At 45.5% G+C, this 24,702-nt stretch overlaps 2 protein-coding genes across 3 annotated transcripts; one reads left to right on the forward strand and one right to left on the reverse strand.

Annotated features, from left to right (window-relative positions):
- Positions 1-3,660: 3,660 nt before the first annotated feature.
- On the reverse strand, positions 3,661-23,819 carry LOC123054712 (uncharacterized). The gene is made up of 4 exons (XM_044478545.1): positions 23,543-23,819; positions 21,793-21,894; positions 4,605-4,648; positions 3,661-4,490 (listed from the first exon to the last, which is right to left on the reverse strand). The coding sequence occupies exons 1-4, from the start codon at positions 23,767-23,769 to the stop codon at positions 4,393-4,395; spliced, it is 471 nt and encodes a 156-aa protein (XP_044334480.1). The 5' UTR covers positions 23,770-23,819; the 3' UTR covers positions 3,661-4,392.
- LOC123054710 (uncharacterized) lies at positions 7,522-13,657 on the forward strand. 2 transcript variants are annotated; one of them, XM_044478543.1, is made up of 9 exons: positions 7,583-7,688; positions 7,936-7,966; positions 8,080-8,138; positions 8,229-8,321; positions 11,610-11,986; positions 12,082-12,333; positions 12,574-13,057; positions 13,162-13,294; positions 13,388-13,657. In XM_044478543.1, exons 3-7 carry the CDS (start codon positions 8,082-8,084, stop codon positions 12,641-12,643), a joined length of 849 nt encoding a protein of 282 aa, XP_044334478.1. In that variant the 5' UTR covers positions 7,583-7,688; positions 7,936-7,966; positions 8,080-8,081; the 3' UTR covers positions 12,644-13,057; positions 13,162-13,294; positions 13,388-13,657. The 2 variants fall into 2 exon arrangements, with proteins under 2 accessions (XP_044334479.1, XP_044334478.1); XM_044478544.1 differs by having other exon boundaries at positions 7,522-7,688; positions 7,936-8,138.
- Positions 23,820-24,702: the final 883 nt, after the last annotated feature.

Here is a 24,702-nt window from a genome sequence, read left to right on the forward strand (position 1 = left end):
GGAGCTCAGGTGTTATTGTATTGGACTCATATATAGTACACATACATGGAGATCGGACGTTTGGTGAACGAGTTCACTGGAGCTCGAAATTTTTGAAAAATTCTAAAATCAAACTTTTCGGTTTAAAAATATCAGAAGAAATCGTGCAAATAAACAGGATGTTATGTGTATGTGTGTAATTTTTTTGGTTGAAATACCTTGAAATATGATATGTACAAAAAAGATAAATTCATGGTCTAGGAGGATGAATAATATCATGTGTTAAAAAGTCATATATTTATTTTTTTGCACATGCCTCATTTCAACGTATTTTGCTCTGAAAATTTACACACATGTGTATTATGCCTTCATGTATGTCTGTATATTTTTTAGAAGTTTTTGAAATGTAAAAATATGAATTTTGATGAAATTTGAAAATTCAATTTGAATGCCTCCATGGAAATGCCTCCATGGATGTCGAGCTCCAAAGGCAATTTTCGACCCATATATAGTCCGTTCCGTTTACGCTAGTGCTTTTACCGAAGGTCAGTTGAATATGCATATTTTGTACATTCTTTGCACGTCAGTGTTTTTACCGGAGTAGACTTACCTTTCAATCTCACTTTTCCGTCGTTTCAAAAAATATTTATCTTTTGACCCAATGGATGTCAACCGTTGAATTACCGTAACTTTAGACCGGTGAATCTTCACCGTTCCTTTTCTATTGTTTTAATAACATGATAGATAGATAGATAGATTACTACTAGAACAATTTGCTTATTTTTTGGAACTAATGATGTGATCACACAACAATTTTTTTTTACCAATGAAAACAGCAGGAGAGACTCCTACTGTTATTTTTTTATTAATCAAATGTTAACCTATGGTTAACAGGGGAGGTGGGGGGGTACAAGAAAGCTTTGCATGGTAACACACAAAAAAGATATGCCAAACATGGTCAATATCCAAAAGGAAGTAAAACAAGAAATAAGCTAGACTACAAAGAAGAAGGTTTAAACAGTAAGAGAGTTGCTAAAACCCTCTAAAAAGGTTAGATTTTGAGGGTTGATCCTGAAACCCAAAATCACAAAATCTTCCTTGATCTTCCTCAGCCATTCAAAGTGGGTAGCCACCTCCCCATCAAACACCACTCTATTTCGTTGCTTCCAAATGTTCCATAGTGTCAATACGGTAATCTCCTTGAAGAGAGGACCCTGCCAGCTTGTTCTAGCTCTTTCATATTTGTGTTGCATGTCCAGTTGATTATCCCAATGAATTCCCACCGTTTCCCAACACTTTGTAGCAAATGGACAGTCGTAGAATAGATGGATGTTTGTTTCCAGAACCTCCATGTCACACACCGGACAGTTGTGATCATCCCCAATGTTGAAATGTCTTCTAAGTAGCATGTCCCTTGTATTGACCCTGTCATTCAACATTAACCATGCAAACACTTTATGTCTCATGATACATTTTGTTTTCCAAATGGAGGTGATGCATTGTGGCGCCACTATATTTCTGAACATGAAGTTATAGAACTTCTTAGGTTTAAAATCTGTATCTCCCCAGCATAAAATCCATTCGTCTGTCCCATAGGTTCCAAGGTTATTCCTGCCATTATCCCTTGTAGGTTGTCCAGCTCAGCTCTAGCATCCATTAATAGAGGTAAGAAGAAATTATCCTCATGACCAATGTCGTTGTAGTATTGTGCCAATGAAATATCTTCGTTTTTGGTATAAGAGAAAAGGTGTTCATGTGTGTCCATCAACGGTCTTTCATCCAACCAAACATCTTTCCAGAGTAAAATTGTATCTCCCGCAGCAGGAATACAGGTGGTGATCCCGCGATAGATATCCATTAGAGAGAAAACATCACGCCACCAAAAAGAGCCGCAACTTGGTTTTGCGTGGGGGGTGACTCATCATAACGAGCATTCCAGACTAGCATTACCCATGGGGTCAAAACTGTCGATCAACTTTAGTGGAATTTTAAGAACACACATGGCAAAAGATAGAAGTGACGAAAGTGCAGAGTTGATCAGTTGAACTCGTTCGCCATAGGATAACCAGATAGCCGTTCCAGTCAATCTCCTTTCAATTCTGTCGACCAATGGCATCAAGTCTGTAACAGTTGGCCTTGTAGTACCGAGGGGCAGTCCTAAATAAGTAAACGGCATATCTCCTACCTGGCAGCCCAGCACACTTGCCAGATCAATAGCTTTTTGAGCATTTACATTAATTGGCATTAATTGTGATTTTGCGTAGTTGATTTTCAGGCCCGTTGCCTTTGCATATGAGTCAAGAATCCCATTACTTGTTTGGAGCTCATGTTGATTTGCCGGGAGAATGATTAATGTATCGTCGGCATATTGCACAACCGGGTAATCTTCTGAAGCAGGCTGATTGATTGGTAGTTCAATTAAACCATCTGACCATGCTTTATTAATTAAGGACTGCAATAAATCTGCCGCGAGCACAAATAACAAGGGGGATATCGGGTCACCTTGTCTCACTCCCCGTTTGCATTTAAATTCCGTGCCAGGTATACCATTTAGAAGAATCGAGGAAGATCGAGATTGTAATAGCATTTTAATCCACATGCACCATCTTTCGTCAAAACCCTTGCATTCTAGCATTTTCAGAATAAAAGAATGTTCCATCGTGTTGAAGGCCTTTTCGAAATCTAATTTCAGAACCACAATCTCCCTACCCGACTGTTTGCATTGGTGCAAATACTCAAATGCCCATCCGAGGCAATCTTGAATTGTCCTAGTCTTAATGAACCCATATTGGTTATGATGTACTACCTTTAAAATCCAGCGTTGAAGCCTCTCAGACAGAATTTTTGTGATAACCTTGAGAACGCAATTTAGCAAGGAGATCGGTCTATAATCATTGACCGTTTCAGGAGTCAATTTTTTTGGGATCAACGTGATTAAAGATGTGTTTAAACACTGAAGGTTTATTGTCCCATTCCAGAAGTCTTCACAGAGAGCATAGAAATCCTCTTTAATTATCTCCCAACATACCCTAAGGAAAAGTCCATTGAAGCCATCTGGTCCTGGTGCACGATCAGCTGAGATGATCACACGACAATCGTCAGCCATCTCAAGGAGTCGTGTATATAGGATCCTAAACCTGATATTACAAACAAACAAACAAACAAAAGGCGGAGCCAGGTTGGTAGATTTTAATGCATAAAGTTGGTCGTGTAAACTATTTTACTCGTTGGAGGTTGCAATAAAATTGGTTTGCCGTTTTCAAATAAATGTGGTTTATACCATTATGTTAGTAAGTCACTAATGGTGCAATGCAAATAATGCCTTATCTTTTGGTGATGCCTGCTAGCTTTGCCAATGCTCATAAATGAGATATCCAATGGAATGCAAGGTAGCAGCAGCACGTATAGCAGCGGCACGTGAGCGCCAGTGGTTGCTTGCCCGACTCAACAAACGATCCGTGAAAGGTGCTACGATTGACGTGACGCCAATTGCCCGAGTGACCTAACGCCAAATATATAGGCATGCTGATCATCTCCCTCGGTTCCACAACCACATAGCCGCTGCACCAGCGCAGCGCAGTCTTGACCAGGCACGCTTCCTTTCTCGATTATGATGAATTCGATAGACGCGTGAAAGGTGACAAGTCCAACGTGAGGGAGGATGGACTGGCATCCCGGACGCGTCCTTGATCTCCACAGGAGATTTTATGATCCCACCCACCCCTACAAGATTCCTTCCTCGCTTCTTATTACATTCTTGCCACCCCGCTTCCGGCTGCTAGCTTGCACTCCACGGGATGATATTCGCAGCAGAGGGAGATATACAGGCAGGCATGATATTACTTGTATGGATAAGCATGCTGGTCGGGATTCGGCCCACCAGGCGTGTTGAGCATCTTTTGCAATCTAATGCTACACAAAACAATTCTCTCAAAAAAAGGCTACACAAAATAATACTCTAACCTAAGGTGTGTAGAAGGCTACTGTTTCATGCCATCTTATACAGTTCCTCAAAAAAATAATCCACTAATGGTGCTTGCAAATGTCTGCGCATGCGCCTGCACACCTACATGTAGGCTTTCTTTTTTCTTTGACAGGCACTGAAATGTAGGCTTATGAAATCCGCGTCCAGAGGAGCCGTTTTAAATTCGAGCGCGGCAGAGCGGGATGGGTACGTAAAGTGAGGCAGCAAATGGGGAGCAGCGTGGTGGGTGACGCGCGGGATTGGCACGTTGGACCCAGCCCACGCCTACGACTACATCAGGCGCGAGTCGAAATAAAGAACGCCGCTGCTAAGCTGAGGTAGGCAAGCAGCAGGCGGAGCCAGCCAATGAAAGCTCTGCTTCGCTTCTGGTTCAAAGCACTGCTACCTCTAGATGCTGGGCGAAGCAAGCAGGCGGTGGGTGAACAGTATCAGCGCGTCATCCGGTGTGTAACTGCATGCAGCAGGCGGTGCGTCGTCTCTAGCCCTTGTCGACCAGGTGCCACCACTGGTAATACAGAAGAATGCTCTGTAAACAAATATAAGATCTTGTTATTTTTTTATATGTCTTTCAGAAAGTAGTACTATTGGATTTCTCAATAAAACAACAATAAATTTAAGAGAGGGAAATATAGAGATTCACCGCCCAAGTGAGACACCTGAGAAGCCAGCCCGCAAAAGAGACACCTGGAAGCCATGCATGCTTAACTTCATAAGGGACACCAACAACGCCGCGCCCAAGCGCACGCTTGAGAAGGCCGGGTTCTGGCACCGAGCCGTTCAATTATGAGGCGAAGGCCAGTTGAAAAAAGAAGGATTTTTTGATAAAATCAAAGTATATACATGTAATAAAATTTCATTGATGAATGTCTTTTTACAAGATACTCCTATATACACCTACTCCCTCCATCCACTTATATAGGGCCTAATACATTTTTAAAGGTAGCCTCTGACCAATGATAAAATTATTAGTATATGAGATGTACTCCTTCTATTTTTATTTAGTCTGCGTATTAGTTTTGGTCAAAATCAAGCTTTGTAATTTGACAAAGTTTATAAACAAAAATATCAACATATATATAAAAAATCAGTATCATTAAATTCATTATTGAATGTACTTTCAAATCATATAGATTTGTTATGGTAAATGTTTATATTTCTTTCTATAAACTTGGTTAAACTTTATGAAGTTTGACTTCAGTTAAACCTAATATGCAGAGTAAATAAAAACGGAGGGAGTATGATAGACAAATTACATCATTAGAAACTCTTTTCGCATACGAATTTGATGGAATGCTTTGTGTAACATGCATGCCATATATTATTGTGCTAACGGTGGTCAATGATGACCTTAAAAAATGATCAGGCCCTATATACGTGGGTGGAAGGAGTAATAATATTTTGACCAATGCTATAAATGTTTCAGCCAAGTCGTCAAAACTGCTATATTTAAACTGCAGGATGAAATAACCAAGATAGTACTTGAGACGTACTCACGACATCCCCAACACTGACCCCAAAATGCCTGCTCCTTCCAGACCGACGGTTCGGACACCGCAAGCCATCCAATGTCGATGCCCATCGGTCTACGGAGCAGTCTAAACCGTTTTGTTCATGCAAACCGGAACGAAAACATGTGATGCTTTCCGGCGGTCCGGACACCAATCACATTGAACTCCGACACCCTAGGTCTACCCAAAACTAAGTCGGAGCCCGCGCTTCCGTAGTTGGACGCACTGTTTCTGTCGGGGGATAACCCCCGGGTAGGCTCGGGAGTACAAGTTACAAGTCAACTTTTCGAAACATTGGGATGGCTCGAGTTCCTAAGTCCGGCTGGCCCTCCAGCCGGCCCCTCCGCGGGAGGCCGGTTGGGCACGACGCCATGTCGAATCCCGCCATATGACAAGACCTCTCCCACGTCGTGCACATCGTGGCTACAGTGCCACTGGTATCGCTGACCGGGGCGAATGACATCAGCGCGGCTCGGCACTGTGGAGGCCCAGTGCCAACCACTCCGTGACGCCCTGACCTACTGGCTACAGTGACGTGGAGCCGGCGGGCACCACTGGAGGCCAGGGACGCTGGCAACAGGGCCCATCACTCTTTCATTATCATTTGTAACCTCAGAGGTCCAAGTATAAGACATCCCAGGAGTCCCCCAATGAGGGGAAGAATTTGCCACGCCCCGCAATTTTTTTAAAGGCCGTGGTCCGATACGGTATCTGTTCGGACCACTTTTTTCGCGCAAAACTGTAAACCGACGGTTATTCTACAGTTCGGCGCGATATAAGAGGTCTGTTAGAGATGCTCTAAGCGCGAGATGCTCTAAGCGCGACATGAATCACGCTGCCGGCGAGTGGCCATAGTGGGCAGCGCATGTGCTTGCCCTGTGAATTTTTGGTATAGTTTATTTAGAATGTACATAGTTTGATTCATGTATGATGTAGTAGGAGAAAGAACGCTCCCTCTCGCGTCGCCTCCCCCGCGGGCGGCTCGGGAGGGCTCAGCCGCCGCCGCCTAGTAACCCTCCAGCGCCCTTCTCCCCCTCCGCCTCTGCCGATGGTCGGCGCTAGGCAAAGCCTGTGTGTGCGACGGCGGCGGCGGAGGGTCTCTCCTCCCTCTCCGGGATCCACGGCGGCGCGGTCGTCCTGGTCCGCGGGGTGCGGCTCTCTCAACGGTGTGGCGGATCCCGAAGGCGGCGGGCTCGCGGCGGTGCACGGGCGTCTAGATCAACTCTCGGCAGCGTGCGGGCTCCCGGCGGCGGCGGGATAGGTTGACGACGGGCTTGGGCGATGGCGCCGGCCGCGCGGTGCCGGATCTCGTCGCTTGTGGCGGATCTCGCCACTCCGGCCATCATGGAGGAACCTGGACCTGGGGCGGCGGCCCCGTTAGGCATGGCGACAGCGCCCTCGGCTGGCGACGTTCGCGGGGGTGGATGGATGGCGTCTTGACCGCGCGGATGGTGAGGTGCCGGTGGATCTCCTCCGCACTGCAGGCTCTCTCCTGCTACACTTGGTGGCTTACGATCGCGGTCGTCGGCCTCAGTGCGTTCGCGGGGGCTGGTAGAGGTGCCAACGGACGAGAGGAAACTTTGGATGACTCGTTCATCCCGACGGCGGCGACGACCTGGGTCGCCGTTCTCCTCCTTGCAGGCGCCATCGAGGTCCCTGCGCTCCACCACGACCCCATGGACGGGTGAAAACCCAATATCTCCTTAGATTGGGCGGCGGCGGCACTGTGTGTGTCGTACCCTTTTTGGAGGCGCCGCCTGGGGTGTTTGGGTGCTAGGTTAGAGGAACATGTGGGGAAGGATCGTGATTGATCACAGATGCTCCTATCTCTTTGACTACAACTACCTTCCCGTGGCCACATTGTCTCCTAGGAGACGTTTTCTCTCTCACAACCACAACTCCTCACACATGTTTATTTGTCTCCACGCTAGCACTGTCCCAGCTCATATTTATTTCCCTCCACGCTACAACGTGCTCTCTCTCTCTCTCTCTCTCTCTCTCTCTCTCTCTCTCTCATGACAAGACTTTAGTGCCTCGCCCCTGCTCTCTCTCTCTGATATGACCAGACTTTAGTGCCTCGCCCCTCCCCCGCCCTGTATAAGTTGAGTGGCTAGCGCCAGTGCGAGCACACAGCAACAGCACGCACAGATGGCTGCTTATTGTTTAGGGTTAGTGTCCCTCTAGAGATCTCGTTCAAGACGTCCAAGTGTGTCGAGGTTTTCATCCTCTCTCTCCCCTCTATCTCTCTTCCTTTCCTTTTCTTGTTCTTGGATTATGGTTTAGGTTAGCCTTCCATGTGTGTCGAGGTTTTCTTGTTCTTGGATTATGGTTTAGGTTATTTCTTGCAGATCTAGAGATCTCGTTCGTCTTGAGATTTTTCTTGTTCTCTATTTTTTATGTATGTTCATCTTGCACTGCATTTGCATTGTTAGTCATCTCTAACAGTCCATCTCTCTCTTGCAGATCTAGAGATCTCTGTTGGTTTTTTCATCAAGTGTGTTTCTCATCCTCTCTAAAGTGTCCCCCCTCTCTTTTCCCTCCTCTCTCTCTACAATTCTTTTTCTTGTTCATAATTTTGGATTAATCCATCTTGTTTGCTCACCTCAGAAATGCCAAAGCCGAAGAAAGCCTGGTTTCATGGTGCAGATAGTTTTGAAACTCGTACTGTTAGTACAAACTCCTGCTTTTACCCCCTCTCTTTCTGTGGATACATTATTTATCCTCTTGACTTGGTTATTTGTTATTAATTAATGTAGACACTTGAGGCAGACCGAGGATTCCTTAACCTCTTGGACCAGACGCAAGACAATCTCAGGAATGCACGAAACAATGCGCCAAACATGACGACGGTAATTTGGTTGAGCCCAAAAATAAAACTTTTTTAGTGTTTAGGGTAGAAATGAACATACGCTCTCTGCTTTCTTTGTTCGCCGGAAATTTGCTGCTATTCGAAATGTTATTTGGTTTTAGTTTCGGGCACATGAACATTGAGATATAATTCATATGAACAATATAGTTAGATGATATGCTCACACGTCTCAACAAATAACTATTGGACCTTTTTATTTTTTAATATGTTCTTAAACTTTGTTTTTTTATCCATCTTTAATCCATGCTTCGACATGCTTGTGCTTCCCCGTCTAATTAAGATATCCTTCTTGGCTTAGCCATTTTAACATTTACTGTTGCTCATTTGGATTTTTTATATAATCCTGCTTGCACCATAATTAGATATCTTACGGGCTATCACTCATTATTTTACAAAATACGCATCCTACAACCATCTATCTTTAGATTTATTTCATCATTACATTTGCAACGATATTTGTGTAGCTTAAGCACCCTTTCAAGATTGTCTTTTAGTTTCGTCTTTGAAATGTTATTCCACTATCCTCTAGTATATGTTAATTCCTAGCTATTTATTATTCAGGCTAGACTATGTTGTTTGTGCCCGACAGGCCGGCGCAAGTGGTCTTGTAACATAACATTTATGTCACTTCAAATATAAATGGTCAAAAATATATAATTTCATTGGTGCATATGGGGTCTATTATGCTTCGGGATTTTGGATTAGCCTCTCGTCTATACATCATGATGCTCTTAACAGTTGCATATATTCCTCAAATTTTTAGTCCACTCCCATTAATTGTTGACGGGAAACTTTATCCTCGCTCCAAATGGAATAAGTATTTGTCGGCTCAACGTATAAGATGTTTTTATGAGTACAATTTCATTTGTGAAATAAAAAAGATAAGTATAGAGATGAAGAACAAAGAGAATAACAACCTGAGCCGTCGACCATGATTGTTGATTACATTTATGCGACGGATTAGATCATACAGCTGATTACTTCTTCCTGAAAACATATTTCTGGGCATAAGATTTCTTTTCCATGTTTTAAATATGTCTATATTTACTTATTCCCAGTGTACGGTTTGTACTCATAGCGCACTTAAACATATATGCTAATCTTTTTTGCTGACCGTCATGCTTACTTCCAATGTAGTCTATATGTGTATATCTTTATTATTTTTGTTAATAGATTTGCCTATTTTTGCTTCCTTTATGCAAGGTCATGTATGTACATATGATATCGATTCTGTATGTTTTAGTCATACGCAGCAAAGGTGCGTTTTTTTTAGGTGAAATGCCCTAGCTGCGTATTGGTTGCTGGCCAGGGGTGCATGTGCCGTTGCATGTGTCCTTTCCATGCATATATCATATATCTTTCCATGCATTTATATATCGGACAGTAAAGTTGAGCTAATCCATCCACTTTTCTCTTTCATAAATGTACTTGTTTTTCTTACTGCATGCATATACGGTATGTTATATTGCTGGTCCATCTTATATTCTACCCCGTTCCTAAATATAATTCTTTGTACTACTTATCTGATATAAATATAGATTTTTACTTGCATGCATGCATATACTTGTGTTTCTTTTAGTGTGCATGCACATGTGATGCTATGGTACTACTTGAGTTCTTCAGACGGACGTTCTATAGCTTGTATCCGTTTTTTTTTCCTCAAAAGTTGCATGCAAGAGCGGCGTGCTTGCGTTTGCCACTTATTCGAGTCCTTAGGACACCTTTTCGGACTGTCATGTACAACTATTTGTTTTCTTCGGAAGTCGCATGCATATGGTGCGTTTGGTGGTGGCTTGATTGAGTTCTTCACGGGCGCCTTTTTAAACCGGCCTGTATTTGCTTCTTTTTTTAGAAATTGCATGCATAGTGCGTTACATGATGTTTTTTCCATGCAAGTCTTCCTTCTCCTGTACTGTACGTGATTGTGGTTGCCCCTGTTCATTATATAGACATATACTACGTGATAGATTTTCTCTTGTGTCTTGGCACGTGATAGAATTCACAGGTGCAAGTACATAATATTTGTGCCCGCAAAAAAAAGTACATAATATTTGTACGTAACGTCAGATCTTTAAATCCCATCCGTCTATATCTGAAATTAAGGGTCGAGGTAATTTAAGCTGTGTAAAGTAGTATTTTGTCAAATTGTTTGCCCCATGCTCTGTGCTATATACATACATATCTAAGTTAAAAAAAATAGTACGTACATATCTACTCTTTTAATCTGGTTTGAGGAAAAAAAAACTTTGCCCATGAGTTGTTGTCCAACGTGAAGCGCTAATGTAGTACTGCAGATAGATTTTCCTTAACGCAAAAAAGTGTCTGGATTAATTAGTTTGCTGAAATCATATCCCATATTATTTCAGCCCACGTACTTGTTCTGCTCGGACGCATCTTCTTTTTCTATGGTTGGGAGCGTTATAGTCGGACTCTTCCGAATCTCTTTTTTCCTACTTGGACTCTTACCTAGATGTCTGCCGAACTACTTTTTTGGTTGCCATACCATTTAACACCAAAACGTAAGCTAGTGTCCTCCTTTGTGTATGCACCAACGTTGCCTAGTCTAGTTGATTCGGACTAACGTTATAATAGGAAGTCATATGAGTTTTTGTTAACGAAGCAAATACGTGACACATGATGTGTCAACCTGTGTGCATAGATCCTCCTTTTTCAAAAAACTTTCATATTAAGTTGCAAAAAATTCTTATAATGTTTTTGTAGGACGTTTCTATGTTTGACCCAAAGAAATAGAAGTACTTGCCTTTTTTGGGGCAACACATAATATTGATCATAATTTTTTTTTTTGCCAAATAAATGTATCATAAATTCTATCAAACATATTTTCAAAAATATAAAATTCTATGCCTGCAGTAAAAGGCCATGCTTACTTCCAATTTGGATCTTGGGCTAAACTACACATATATTTTTAGATATTTAGGTGTATTTTTGGATGTTAGGCTTGTAGAATTGTTAAAAGCCAATTGGTTCCCTTATGTTTTCCTAACAAACCCAAGTTCACTCCTATGATATTACATAAATTTGATTGTAATATAAACTCATAACCACAAAAACTAAACCAAAATTTCTGCTACACTAGATCTTAATAACCAATTATTCTTACCTAGATGTATATAAGAGAATGTTAGTTGTATAGTATTAATTGAAACCACTAACTCTTGTCTATCCAAACACATTTTATTTATTATTCCATAGAGTAAGCAAATGTATTCTAACCTCTAACCGACAACATACATATGCATTCATGCAGAAAGTCTTGGGTGGGTTTGTTAGAACCTTCTACTTTGATGAAGAATCTAATGCTGATGTCATTGACGGCGTAATGCAAATTGAGTATGATCTAGAACAGTTCAGAGTATACCCTATCACAGTAGTGGTCTTAGAGCATAAGGACAACTCTAGTGAGATTGGAGATGCAATTGTTGGGCATACTCAAAAGCTTTCTGGCTATGGTGGTGACTTAATTGTGCGAGCATATTTCAGTGCGTTTGCCCATAAAATCCAGAAATATATAGTGGCCTACGAGCCATTCGCCCGGTCCTCAATTTGGGGAATACGCAACCCGGCATTTTTTTCTGCTGATGGCCTACAGCTGGACTTGACAGAATATTGGCGAAAAAGGATGAGGTGCGTTGTCTCATACAATTAATATGTTGACTAATGTCTAGAGATCAGGTCTAGAGATAGCTGATTCATTCCTGTGTTCTTTTGGGATCGCGCAGGTCATTCATAAAACTTCTCCATTACGCGGCACAGCGCGAAATCAGACATGGTAGTCTCTCGAGCCCTAGCAGCTACGTGACTTGTCGTGGAGATCAGAGGATAATTAATATGGGGCGAGTTTATCATGACAAATACGAAGCCGGGAAAGACATGGAGGATCTTATGCATCTTATATCTAGACTATTCCCTGACAGTTCGACTAAATATGAGTGGGTATCCCTTAAGAATCTTCTGATTTCAAAGACCATGAGGTACTATTCTGCCATATCTCACAACACAGCTTAGCAGTACATGACAATGTGAAAAATTAATTAAATTAAATATGGAAGTTCTAGCCATAATGCAAGAACTATCTCAAGTGTAGGTAGACTTTATTACCTTTACGATACAAAAAAGAAAGACTTCTATTACTAGTACGTGTTCTTGATGTACCTACTCCTAGAATAGTGTGTCCGCAGTACTAACTAATTAATATTTGGGTATGCATGCAGTGACCCAGCAACAGTCCAGAATTTCCTTCGTATTGCCTTGGGGCACCCAATTTTATTGGACACCGTATAAGAAAAACTGGAATGCTTTGTAACTCTCCATGAAGGTGTGATGGATCTGGACGATGCTTCGGGGCACAGAGCTAGGTTCTCAAATAGGATTCACCGTGACTACCCCCAGTTGAGAAGGTTCTTCTCTAGTGACCTCCAGGATAAAGTGGCTAGCGAGTATGATTTCCGTTTTCGAAGACTTGTTCCGTGGAACAAGCTCTACTACCGCCTCTTTACATTCCGACACGCCAATTATTTGGTACTGAAAGCAAACACTAACTATGGGAGGGGGCCACCACATGAGTATCCAATGAATCAGTTCCTAAAGGACCTTCGATACAATATTTGGTCACCTAGGTATGGTGAACGATACATCTATATCAATATCATCAGGTTGGTTCAGAACCTGATAAAGCATGGAGCTGAATACTGTGCGGTATACACCTAAGCCACATGATTTATTTTTCTGACTCTTTACTTCCCATTCTTTTCCGAATTCGGCTTCTAATAACTAACTAGTACTCTCTATCAATATTTCAGCAATTTGGGGATCTGAATGATCTCCTCACTGAGATCAAAACTCATTTTAGCCATAATATGTGTGCTTGCTATACCCTCCTAAATACGAAGAAGGATTGGATTACTACGCCGTCGTTCGAGCCATATGGACGACGTAAGATTTAAATAGATGTCTCCCATTCATATATAAGTATTTTGCAAGTTCCAGTTGTACGCAGCTATCTAATTGTTGGTTTATCCATGTCAGTGCCTACACAGATGATGTGAGATCAGGACGAAGAAGTGGCCGGACCTCAACAGCAACCGGAGATTCTCTGAGTATGGATGCGAGATGGACGGCAGTGGCTTGAGCCGTTAGGTCGGTCTCTTTGGTACTTGTGCATCTTTGCTCAGTGCCTCCTTATCAGCGTTGCGTCGCTTGTATCGGTCTATGTGACCATGTATCGGATTAGTACACCTCTATATCTAGCTTATGTGCGCTGAGTCGCATTTGTTTGGTCCCTCGGACTTTGTAACTTTTCATTGGAATCTTGCCTTGACTTAAGGGCCTCATTTTTAAAAAGTGCGGATTCTTCCCCAGCTAGGAATATTAATGGTTAAGCCCGTGCATTTATCTCGTTGAACTCATGGTTTAGTTCTGGTATATCGTTTCTATGTCGGTGTAGGGTGAGCATGTCCCTCCAAGCGCCCCTCCAAGTACCGACGCCTCTCCCCCAAACCAACTCCCCGTCGTCGTGCATGGCCATGATATCGGTGACCGCGTCCGACATGCACGCGAGTTCACCCGCTTCCTGCTTCGCATCGACGAGCTGCCCAGACTGGAATTCAAGATTCTGTCTGGCAGGCGCTGCACTCTCTCATTTCTCTGAACGCACGATCCGCGGCCGCGTCTAGTGATTTCCTCTCTTCTTCCACTCCAACACCCCGCCCCTCGACGAGCCACTCGTCGCCACCCTTCTTCAGTGCCGCTTTGGTGGCTATGCTCCCGACTTCTCAGTCAACCGCTGCCCAGCCTCGGCGTTCACCTTCTTTGCCAGCTGCGACACGGTAACCAGGCTCATCTCCTCCTGCTCTCCGCTCGTGTGGCCGCATTACTAGGCCTCCATTGTGCTCAGGCCTTCCCAGTACGCCTCTACCTCGCGCAACGGCGCAGTGCGAACAGCCACCATCTCGCTTGGTCGTGCTGCGCGCGTCTGCAGGCGCCTCTGCCTCGCCCCTCGTGGAGGAGGTCAGGTCCATCTGCCGAACTGCGTGCCATGAGCCTTTGTAAACAAATATTCTAGCAGAACGCGAGGAAGGGAACGAGTAAGATTTATGCCGCCATGGCGGTTGGCGGCAGCTGGAGTGGCCGGCGGCCCTTCCAAGGTGGTGGCGCTGCAGCTGGTGCCCGTTCTGCTCCGGTGGGGTGGCGGGGCACCGGCAGGACCTGGCCAGGGCGTGGAGACGCAGGTGGTGTGGTGGTTGACGCTCCTCTGGCGGCCTTCTTCCGCGGCAGGGTGCGGTCGATCCGGCGACCCTCGCCGGCGGACGGGTGGCTGCCTCTTCCTCGCGTGGTTCTGGCCGGAGGCCGTGGTAGGGCGTCAGGGATGATGCAGGGGAGGCTGCTGGAGGGACGGGTAGACCGACTACCTGTCATCGGTGCAGGGGTGCGCCGGTCCGGACGAGCTTCGCTCCCCCCTCCCCTTTTCCTGGCCTAGTGCCTCCTTCCGCTGACCGATGTTTGGGGCGGGCCGGTCACCGGCGGTTCCGATGGTGCCAGGGGTTTGCCGGTCGGCTTAAAGCTCGGGCCTTTGATGGTCTCCGGAGTGTCTGGATGCAAGGCGGCGGCCTTGGTGGTGGGAGCTGCTGGCTCGTGGGTGGAGCTCGCGGCTCAGGTGCTGACGGGCTTACTGCCATGGCCGCGTGGGCGGCATGGGGGCGGGCATTCGACGATCTCGATGGTGGTGCGGGCCAGCACTCTCCTATGGGGTCGTACCTCGGGCGGAGGCGGAGGGTGGTGGCCGGGGTGAAAATCTCGTCTGGCTCGGAGCCAGACCGATGGCGACGGCGTCCTTGCGTCGTTTCCTTCTTGAAGGCTCCATCGCGGTGACCCTGCGTCCTTCGTGTTACTCCGGGTGAAAACCTAGATCCCCTGGATCTGGCGGTGGCGGTTCTTCGGTGTCGTTTCTTTGTTGAAAGCATCACTTTGGAGTTTGGAGTCCCTGGTTCGTCGAGTGGCGGCTTCGTCTCCTCGCGTTGACTCGTTCACGGTGGAGAGCTCTTTAGATCCTTAGCTATACTCTTCTGCCTACTTCTTGTTTGCTTTGGGGTGTTTGGAGTAGCGTTGCTATTCGTCAGCTCCCTTGTATCTGCCTTGGGTGTGTGTGGTGTCGGGTGGCTTGCATCATGTATGTCGATCGTTGTTTTATATATAAAGCGGGGCGAAAGCCTTTTTCGGTAAAAGAGAACATTCATTACCGTTCTGAGCAGGGAAAGCCGGAAAGGGAAGGGAAAGTTTTAACCTAGTCATTTTAGCATCAACTCTTCCAAATAAGTTGGTCTGTCTAGGACACATTTAGATGTGACATAATTATGTCACATCTAAGATGACGTCACCCTGTTGTGGCCCTCCTGATCGATCTGTTTGGTCTCCCGCGTTCGATTGTTCGTCACCTGCACGCTTCCTCCCTTCGACCCTCATCCTTTTTTTTTTTGAGAAATCTCGCCTGCTTTATTCATTCAAAACGATTGTCATAGGTACAAGGTTTGGGTCATGGGGGACGCCCAACCAAACATGTCTACCTATATCTAGGTTACAAGCAAATTTGGCGAGATTGTGAGCTTCAAAATTGAAGTTTCTACGCTCGAAAACAAAAAACAAAAGAGCAAGAAATAAAGCTATTACAGTGATTCGTTATTTCATGCACCAAAGCGGCATTAGGGCCTCCAGTACCCCTGTTGATGTCGTTCACCGCCTCTTCGCAGTCCGAGGCCACGCGCACCTTCTGCTCACCCAGGTCGTCAGCCAAAGCAAGGGATTCGCGGCATGCAAACGTCTCCAAAGTTAAAGGATCAGCGATTCCATAGTAAACCACCGCCGATGACCCTAGGTAGTGTCCGTCCTAGTCGCGGCATAGAGCTGCAACTGCCCCACCTCGCCGGGATCTCACTACTGCTCCATCCACGTTAATCTTCGCGATGCCACTCGGAGGAGGAAGCCACCGCTTCGGTTGTGGTGGTGACACAGTACGAGTACTTTCATGCATTCTTCCAGCGCTCAAGTGGCCCAGCTCGTCGATGTAGTTGTTGATGAAAGATGCCGTGTGTTGAGGGCTCTGAAAAATCGATTCATAGATGGCCTTTCTCCTAGCATACCATATTGACCACAATGTGATGACCATCCTTGTAAAACTAGCATGATCCATCTTCTCATTCAGCTCAAACAGCCAGATTCTTGCGTTAGATTCCAGGTTTTCTGACATGAGCGACACTAGTGTTTCATCCGACAGCGCCCACACGCATCGGACATCGTGCATGCAACTAGAGCATGGTGCCATGAGTCCTCACATCCACATAACGGGCATACATCTTGCACTGCCATGTTTCGTCTCTTCAGAAACATCCGTGGTTGGGAGAGAATGATGAGCAAGCCTCCACAGGAAAATTCTCACCTTCGACGGGATTTTTAATTTCCACATAGAGGTCCAGGCTTTTTCATCTTTCTCCGAATGAGATGATCCGCTTCCTCCATTCAGCCACTCCTCCCTCTGCAACTTTGTCTTAAGCAAAAATTTATAGGCTGAGCTCACGCTAAATTGGCCTTTCTTATCCGGGTTCCAAGCCCAAAAATCATCTATATTACGTGTGCACACCGGGATCTTCATGATAGCATCCGCATCAATAGGCAAGAAAACTGTCCGGACTAATGCCTCATTCCATGAGGCCGTTGCCGGGGAGAGCAACTCCGAGACGTACCTTGGGGGATTGACCACTACCGACGTGATGGGCCGTGGTGTCATCTCCTTCGGTATCCAGTTATCATTCCAGATATCCGTTGTTTGGCCATTACCAATTCGGCGGATGATTCCCTGCTTTACCAAATCCCGCCCCTCCAGGATAGCACGCCAAATCTGAGAAGGCCTAGACCCCAACTCAGCATTGAGAATCGTCCTGTCAGGGTAGTATGCGGCTTTCAGTATTCTGGCACTCAAGCTTGTTGGTTCTTGCAAGAGTCTCCATGCTTGTCGTGCCAACAAAGATAGGTTGAAAATCTCAAGATCTCTAAAGCCAAGCCCTCCCAAGTGTTTTGGACGTGTCATCACGTCCCATGACACCCAAGCCGGTTTGCGTTCACCCTGCTTACATCCTCACCAAAATTTCCTAATGATGGATTTGATATGATCACACAAACCTCTCTGGGAGTTTAAAACATGACATAGAGAAAACCGGGATAGCTTGGGCGACGGACTTAATTAGTACATCTTTCCGACCAGCAGACAGGCATTTGCTCATCCATCCCTTCACCCTGTCCCAAACTCTGTCGCTCAAATATTTAAATGTACCTTTCTTTGAGTGTCCCACAACCGTTGGCATGCCCAAGTACCTATCACTCAAAGATTCGTTGGGAACTTGCAAGTAGCCTTTGACAGCGTCACGAACTATCTCTGGGCAACCCTTGCTGAAGAAAATAGATGATTTCTCTTTGTTTATCCTCTGACCAGATGCCATGCAATAAGTATCCAATAGGTTTGATACTGCTTCTGCTCCATCTACACTTGCCCTGAAAAACAGCAGACTATCATCCGCGAATAAAAGGTGGTTCACCGCCGGGGCCGACGGTGCCACCTTAATGCCGCTGAGCTGGGATGATTGGTTCTGGAATTTTAAGAGGCACGAAAGGCCCTCTGCTGCTAACAAGAAAAGGTACAGAGAGATTGGATCTCCCTATCGAATACCCCTTGTGGGTTTAAACGCTTCTGACTTCACACCATTGAACATTACAGAAAAGGATACTGAGCTCACCATATTCATAACAACAGAAACCCATGGTGTAGCAAAGCCCAATTTCTCCATGATAGATCTCAAGTAACTCTACTCCACGCGATCATATGCCTTCATCATGTCAAGTTTCAAAGCTGCATATCTGTTGTTCTTTGATCTGTTCCTCTTCATGAAGTGTAAACATTCATAGGCCGAGATTATGTTGTCAGTTATCAGTCTTTCGGGACGAAAGCCGACTGCTCCTCTGATATTATCTCTGGGAGAATTAACTTAAGCCGGTTTGGTAGCACCTTCGAAGCAATCTTCTAGAAAACGTTACAAAGACTTATTGGGCGAAACTGAGAGAGCAAAGTTGGGTTTGATACCTTCGGAACAAGAACCAGCAAGGTACCATTCAAGCATGCAGGGCTCTCCTCCCCCTTAACAATAGCCAACACTGCCCTAGTGACCGCTTCACCACATACATCCCAGTGTCTCTGAAAGAAATGAGCCGGAAAGCCGTCTGGACCTGGAGCTTTTGTGGGAAACATCTGGAAAAGAGCAGTCTTAACCTCCTTCGCTTCATACGGGGCCAAGAGGGATGCATTCATCTCCGGTGTAACCTTCAACGGCACGTGCTGGAGAACGTCCAGTACCCCCTGAACACCTTCTGAAGTATATAGTTGTTTGTAAAAGTCAAGTGCCATATGTTGCATTTCCGTTAGCTCAGTAGTTACTTGCCCATCCGGTTTTTGCATAGCCTTGATTAAATTCTTCCTCCTCCTCATTGATGCCCGCATGTGGAAGAAACGAGAGTTCCGATCCCCTGCTGATAACCACTCAACACGTGGTCGTTGTCTCCACATCAGCTCTTCCTGCAAATAGAGTTCAATCAGGCGGTCATTGATCTTGATCTCCGCGTGAGACGGGCCTACCCTCATGTTGTCGCTTCTTAGGCGTTCGAGCTCCTTCTTTAAACTGTGGATTTCCCCTCTAACACTCCCAAATGTGGTTCGCGACCAGTCGCCCAAGTTATTTGCCAAAGCCTCGAGATTCGCGCGGACTTCACCCGCCGACAGATTATGGCCATTGGACTCCCACGCTGCGTGCACAGTAGATTTCAAATCCGGGTGAGTCTCCCACATCACTTCGTACCTGAACTGCTTGGCTCTCTTGACTCCTCCATTCGTTTGGGCGAGCTGTAGTAGGATGTGCGAATGATCTGAAGTCGTTGCTGTGATGTGTTCTACAGCCGCTGATGGAAACAAACCACACCAATCCACCGAGCCCAAAGCCCTATCCAACCTGACTCGGGTATATGAGCCGCCTGTTACTTTCTTCTCATAGGTCCACCTTGTGCCCTTGTAACCAAGATCAAGCAAGCCACACACATCAATCGCACCTCTGAAGCCCTGGATTTGCGATTGACTCCTAGACCCAATACCATCATGTTCATCATGTCTCAACACCTCGTTGAAATCACCTATACACACCCACGGCATATCTTGGAGAGTGGACAGGTTTTTCATTGTATTCCATGTGTGATAGCGAAGGTGGGTCTGAGCTTCACCATAGAAACAAGAGAGCCTCCATGGTTGATCACCTATGCCAGTGATCTTGCAGTCAATATGATACTTCGAATAACCCAAAATCTCGTTCTTTATTTCATTATTTCAGAAAATAGCCAAACCTCCGCTCCTACCAGAGGAATCAACAGCAAATGAACTATCATAACCTAAAGTACTTTTCAAATTTTCCGCTCTTTCCCCACTGATCTGGGTTTCAACTATACAAAGTACTCTAGGGGCAAACTTATTCGCGAGTTCGCGTAGCTCTTGAACTGTCGGGGCGTTGCCAATCCCCCGGCAGTTCCAACATAGAAGATTCATTGCGTCCGGCGGTCCTCCGCCACAGGGAGGCCGCCGATCTCGCGTCCGAGTTCTTTACCCCATTGGGGTTCTTCTTTACACCAATCGTTCCGTCCTTCTCGCCCAAATTTCATGTCTTCCCAGTCTGTCCCATTAGCTTAGACCGCTTTGGGTCCTGCTTAGGAGGAGGGCTCAGTGGCACCGCACCCCCACTCGGCTTTGTAGCCACGACCAGCTCCAGCCCCGTGGTGGACTTGGGGTTTGGGGAACCAGCCACCTGCTCGGACGAATGCTTTCTGTTGGCGTCTATGACCTCCACATCCATCCCTTCATCAAGTTTTGCACCCTGCTGGCTCGACTCCGGACTGGGCGTAGCATCCATCTCTTGGTTCTGATTCTTCTGGTTCTTGTTTCGGCGTCGCGTTCCCCAAGCAGTGGTCGCAGGAGCATGTAAGTTTTTAAACACCAGGGTAGGGGGGGGGGGTGCACCCCATCACCATGCTCCTTAAACTCATGGCCCATCATGCCGCACACCTGGCACCAGTCGGGCAAGCGTTCATACTCTTGACAGCGAAAATTTCCCTCTCTCCACCACGGATCAGGGATATAGCTTTCTTCAGCGGATGTCGAACGTCCAGTCTGACCCTGACTCTGTAAAAGTTTCCTTCGAAGTCAAAAGATGATGGCTCGGAGTCGACAAACTCACCAATCTTTGAGGCCAGCGCCTTAACTTTTCCATGGAAAGCGAACGGGAGCTCGATGATTCTTGCCCAGATCTCGAAGGTGAAGAGCTCAATCGAGGAGGGTTTTGTGTACCCATCATATGGGTGATGATCACTGAATTTCCCCTAAAGTGCCATGGACCGCCCTGGGTAACGCGCTCCCAATCCCCCAAACAATCAAATTCCATCTGGAAAAGATTTTCGTCCAAGGTTTTGATCTTGACTGGCCTGGCTAGATCCCACGCCGACCTCATGCTGCGGAAGAACCAGTAGGTGCTGAAGCCCTTGTCCATATGAACTCGGGCTAGAATCATCCAGCGGAGCGCCTCCTCTGCTGGGGCGTCATCATCCTCGAAGATCACATCGTCGAGGTCATCTTCTTTGAGGGCCAACTCCTCCAGATTGCCTTTTCCCTTGCGGTCAGCCGCCGAAGAACTTCCCTGACTTGCCATCAGGACCAGACAGAGTGGACGATCGATCTCTCACGCAGAAAACCCTAACTCTCCGGCGATGGGAGAACAGCCCCAGGTCTGGGCGGCAGGCAGGGCTGCCCCGTTCCCTGGATGCAGATCCCAAGGCTACCGGCGAGAAGGACGGTAAATCTCAACGTCGCCAATGGCGGCGAGAGGAGACGAAAACCCTAACTATATGGAAACTGGGTACACTTCCATGATTTTTTGTTTTTTTTTAATGATTTTCACCCCTCATCCTTTTTGTTGTTGCTTCCAGGGCTTGGCCGCACCCCTCCCCCACTTTCCTGGGCCTGGGCCTTGTGTTTGTGGGCTTAATTGTTTGTTTGTTCTAGAAAAAAAATTGGATTGGAAACAGATATACGCCTTGTGTGAGTCCAGGACTGCGCACTTTGTTTGTCAAACAAGCTTGCAAAAAAAATGGGGAAAGAGTGGGCGTTTTTTTCTCTTTTGCCAGCTGATGATCGCAGCTATCTTGCCACCCGCACCCCAGATGTCCCTCCCCCCCCCCCCCCCCCCCTCCCCTGATAAGGACAAGTAGAAAACAGAGACAAACAACAATTGGAGATCTGTAGAAAGAAAAGGAGCAAGTTGCATGAGGGAAAAAAAATGTCAGGCAATGGTAACTCTTACCACGGTGAGTTTTCTGAATCTTCCTTGAGTTCCTTCTTCTGAAACCCCACCCAAAGAATGCTAGTGCTTGTTGCAGTCTTCATGGGACAAGGATTGATTGGTCTGTGGAGAAAAATCAGATAGTTATTAGGCATGTAGATCAGTGCATAGCAGTTGTGTTATGGCAAAAACAAGACAAAAAGCCCTGTTGCATGAGTGTGTGTTGGCGTGGCCGATTCCACCGACTGCCCCCACCATTCCTACCAAGTAGAATTGACAGAAAAAATGTTCCAGAGATCAAAGTGATCCCTGTCCCTTAAATCTTATAAATCTTAAGGTGACCAACTAAGAAAGGGACATAGAAAACACTGATGATGAACACCAAAAAACACTGGACCTTACAAAAAAAATGCTTGTTCGTAAAATTCCAAATGATTTTCGTTCTAAAAAAATAAATCCAAATGATGACCAACTTAGAGGGCATTAATCTATTAAAAAAAACAGAGAAACCCTGCTAGAAATCTCACCTACACATGCACAAACAAAAGTCCACTGACAGTAGTTCACAAGCATAAAACTAGCCTGGAGCCACAAAAACAAGAATTATGAAAAAAACTACCGACAGTAGTCCACCGACAGTACTTTAACTGATATTTGCACCGCAGTGTCTTATCATCAAGTTTTGATTCAAAAACCAACCTAGGCAACTGCACGTGGAGAAGATGGCCCCAACTGGGCAAGCATCGCTAAAAATGGAAGAACGCCCCCAACTGGGCAAACCTATGGCTGGCAAACGTTTTGATCACGAGATATAGGAACAAAAATTAAGCTCTCTGTCTCCTTGGAGTAAACACTTGATTTCACCTATCGAAGCCGCCACAGGTGATCTATTAGTACCATGCTCTTGTATCATCGCCGTTGCAAACTGAATCAGATGTTGACAAGCACATACATATTTAGACAACAGCAAGCAGTCGTGCAAAAATCTGAAGCATGTCCTGTAGGGGGAACCAACAACGGTTTTTTTTTTGCATGTCTAGAATTAGAATCAAAGAATAGAAAAAGTATATAGAAGCCCCTAGAATCAGAATTGTGTGGCTGCCGGGTTTGCACGTCTGAATCAAAACAATTTCAGTCTGAAACAAAGCGTGTGACTGACCATTGGGAATTTCAGACTGAACCAAACAATTCCTCAAGCAAGCCATTTCAGTCCACGGATAGAACTTCAGTCTGAATCAACAATTTCAGTCTTAACGAACAAATTCAGTCCGTATAACAAACAAAATTCAGACTCTTAATTCAGTCTGAATGAAGTCCGCATCCCCCTCTCAAGATCTGAACATTTGCACAGTTGGACATATGGATGGAAAAGCAAAAAGTATTCAGAGTTTCACATAAGCCTAATCGATGCTGCTAATTACTCCTAGGGAGTAGGGAGTAACACCATAATCACCACCTACCAGCTAACCAGGATCTTAAAAATTCAGAAATGCTATCCTAGTCTGAATCAAACAAATTCAGTCTGAATGAACAAATTCTGACTAGCTAACAGATTCAGTCTGTATAAAAAAATTTACAGTCTCAGTGAATCAAAGTCAACATACCCCCGCTGCCCAACCCCATAGCCCCCAACCTTACCCACACAAAATCCACCGGACAGCCAACGAGTTCTACCGTGTAAGCGCAACACTGAATTGAACTGAGCGGAACCAAATTGGAACTCCGTATACGAAAGAAAAAATCGAAGAGCGTGAGGTAGACTTGCTCTTACTCGCTCCTGCGCCACGACGTCTGCGTCCGCGGCGCACAGATCGGGGACCCTGCCGATGGCGGGGGTGCGTCGCCCGCGCAGAGCTCGTGGACGGTGCAGATGGCGGGGGGCTTGTCGGCCGCGCAGAGCTTCTGAACGGTGGCGATGCCGGGGAGCTCGTCGGCCGCGCAGACCTCGTGGATGTTGCTGATGGCGGGTGGCTCGTCGGCGGCCACATCGGAGGCCATCGTCTTCGAGGTACTCGCCCCGTCTCTGCCCAGCTGTCTCTCCCACCGATTCAAACAGTGCGGGAAAAAAAACTGAGCCACACAATTTAGGTGTTATCCGTTGCATCTTTAGAAATCTTACAGAAAACCCCATACAAAAATAAATAATGCAGTTGACTACAAAAACTGGTCAGTACGTTCCTACAAAATTAGTGTTAGGTTGTTTTGTAAAATAATGATCACATTAAATAAAAAATAGGGCTGGCAATATAAAAAAATGGGTTCATGGTAAAAAAACCACAAAATGGAAAAACGAAAAAATAACGAGTCACAAGAGGTTTGAATGAAAAATATTTGACAATTAAAAATTAATGGTAAAAAATGGCAAATACAACATCGCATTTATATTAAAAAGAAGTAGAATTTGTTCTTTTTTAGGGATTTCATGAATTTTTTATTCTATTAAATGGAATATTGCAACCCCCCACACACACACAAACACATATGCCCCTAGTTGCAAGCCGAGAGTTGACTTCCAACTATGGCAACTACAAAAATAAGTACGAAGCGTCCAACTTGCAAATTGAGGGTTGACTTCTAACTGGGCATGGTTGCAAGTTAATGATTGATTTGCAAAATCTGTTTCTACTATAATATCTATGAAAACACACCCCTCCTACTTGCGACTTGATGATCGACATGCAACTGGGTCCCTACAGAAACAGATGCAACCCCTAGTTGCAAGTCGATGGTTGACTTGCAACTGGGACACGTACAAATACACTCTCATTCCTAGTTGTCCGTCGATAGTTGACTTGCAAACGGGACCCTATACAAACACGCCCTAGTTGCGAGTCGATGGTTGACAGGCAACTGGGGGCCCAGACAAACACACAGACGTCGCCCCCTAGTTGCGAGTCGATGGTTGACACGCAACTGGGGTCCCCGACAAAC

Source organism: Triticum aestivum, chromosome 2D (assembly GCF_018294505.1).
Source record: "Triticum aestivum cultivar Chinese Spring chromosome 2D, IWGSC CS RefSeq v2.1, whole genome shotgun sequence".
Taxonomy (NCBI): domain Eukaryota; kingdom Viridiplantae; phylum Streptophyta; class Magnoliopsida; order Poales; family Poaceae; genus Triticum; species Triticum aestivum.

What these genes read in the sequence shown, in the direction of transcription:
- LOC123054710 (XM_044478544.1), top strand. Translation starts at nt 8,082, where the DNA reads ATGCCAAAGCCGAAGAAAGCCTGGTTTCATGGTGCAGATAGTTTTGAA. An exon ending in TATTGGCGAAAAAGGATGAG is followed by an intron (nt 11,987 to 12,081) that starts GTGCGTTGTCTC and finishes GGGATCGCGCAG; the next exon opens with GTCATTCATAAAACTTCTCC. An exon ending in CTGATTTCAAAGACCATGAG is followed by an intron (nt 12,334 to 12,573) that starts GTACTATTCTGC and finishes GTATGCATGCAG; the next exon opens with TGACCCAGCAACAGTCCAGA.
- LOC123054712 (XM_044478545.1), bottom strand. Translation starts at nt 23,769, where the DNA reads ATGGCCTCCGATGTGGCCGCCGACGAGCCACCCGCCATCAGCAACATC. An exon ending in ACGTCGTGGCGCAGGAGCGA is followed by an intron (nt 21,895 to 23,542) that starts GTAAGAGCAAGT and finishes TTTTCTCCACAG; the next exon opens with ACCAATCAATCCTTGTCCCA. An exon ending in TCAGGTGTCTCACTTGGGCG is followed by an intron (nt 4,491 to 4,604) that starts GTGAATCTCTAT and finishes ATTTGTTTACAG; the next exon opens with AGCATTCTTCTGTATTACCA.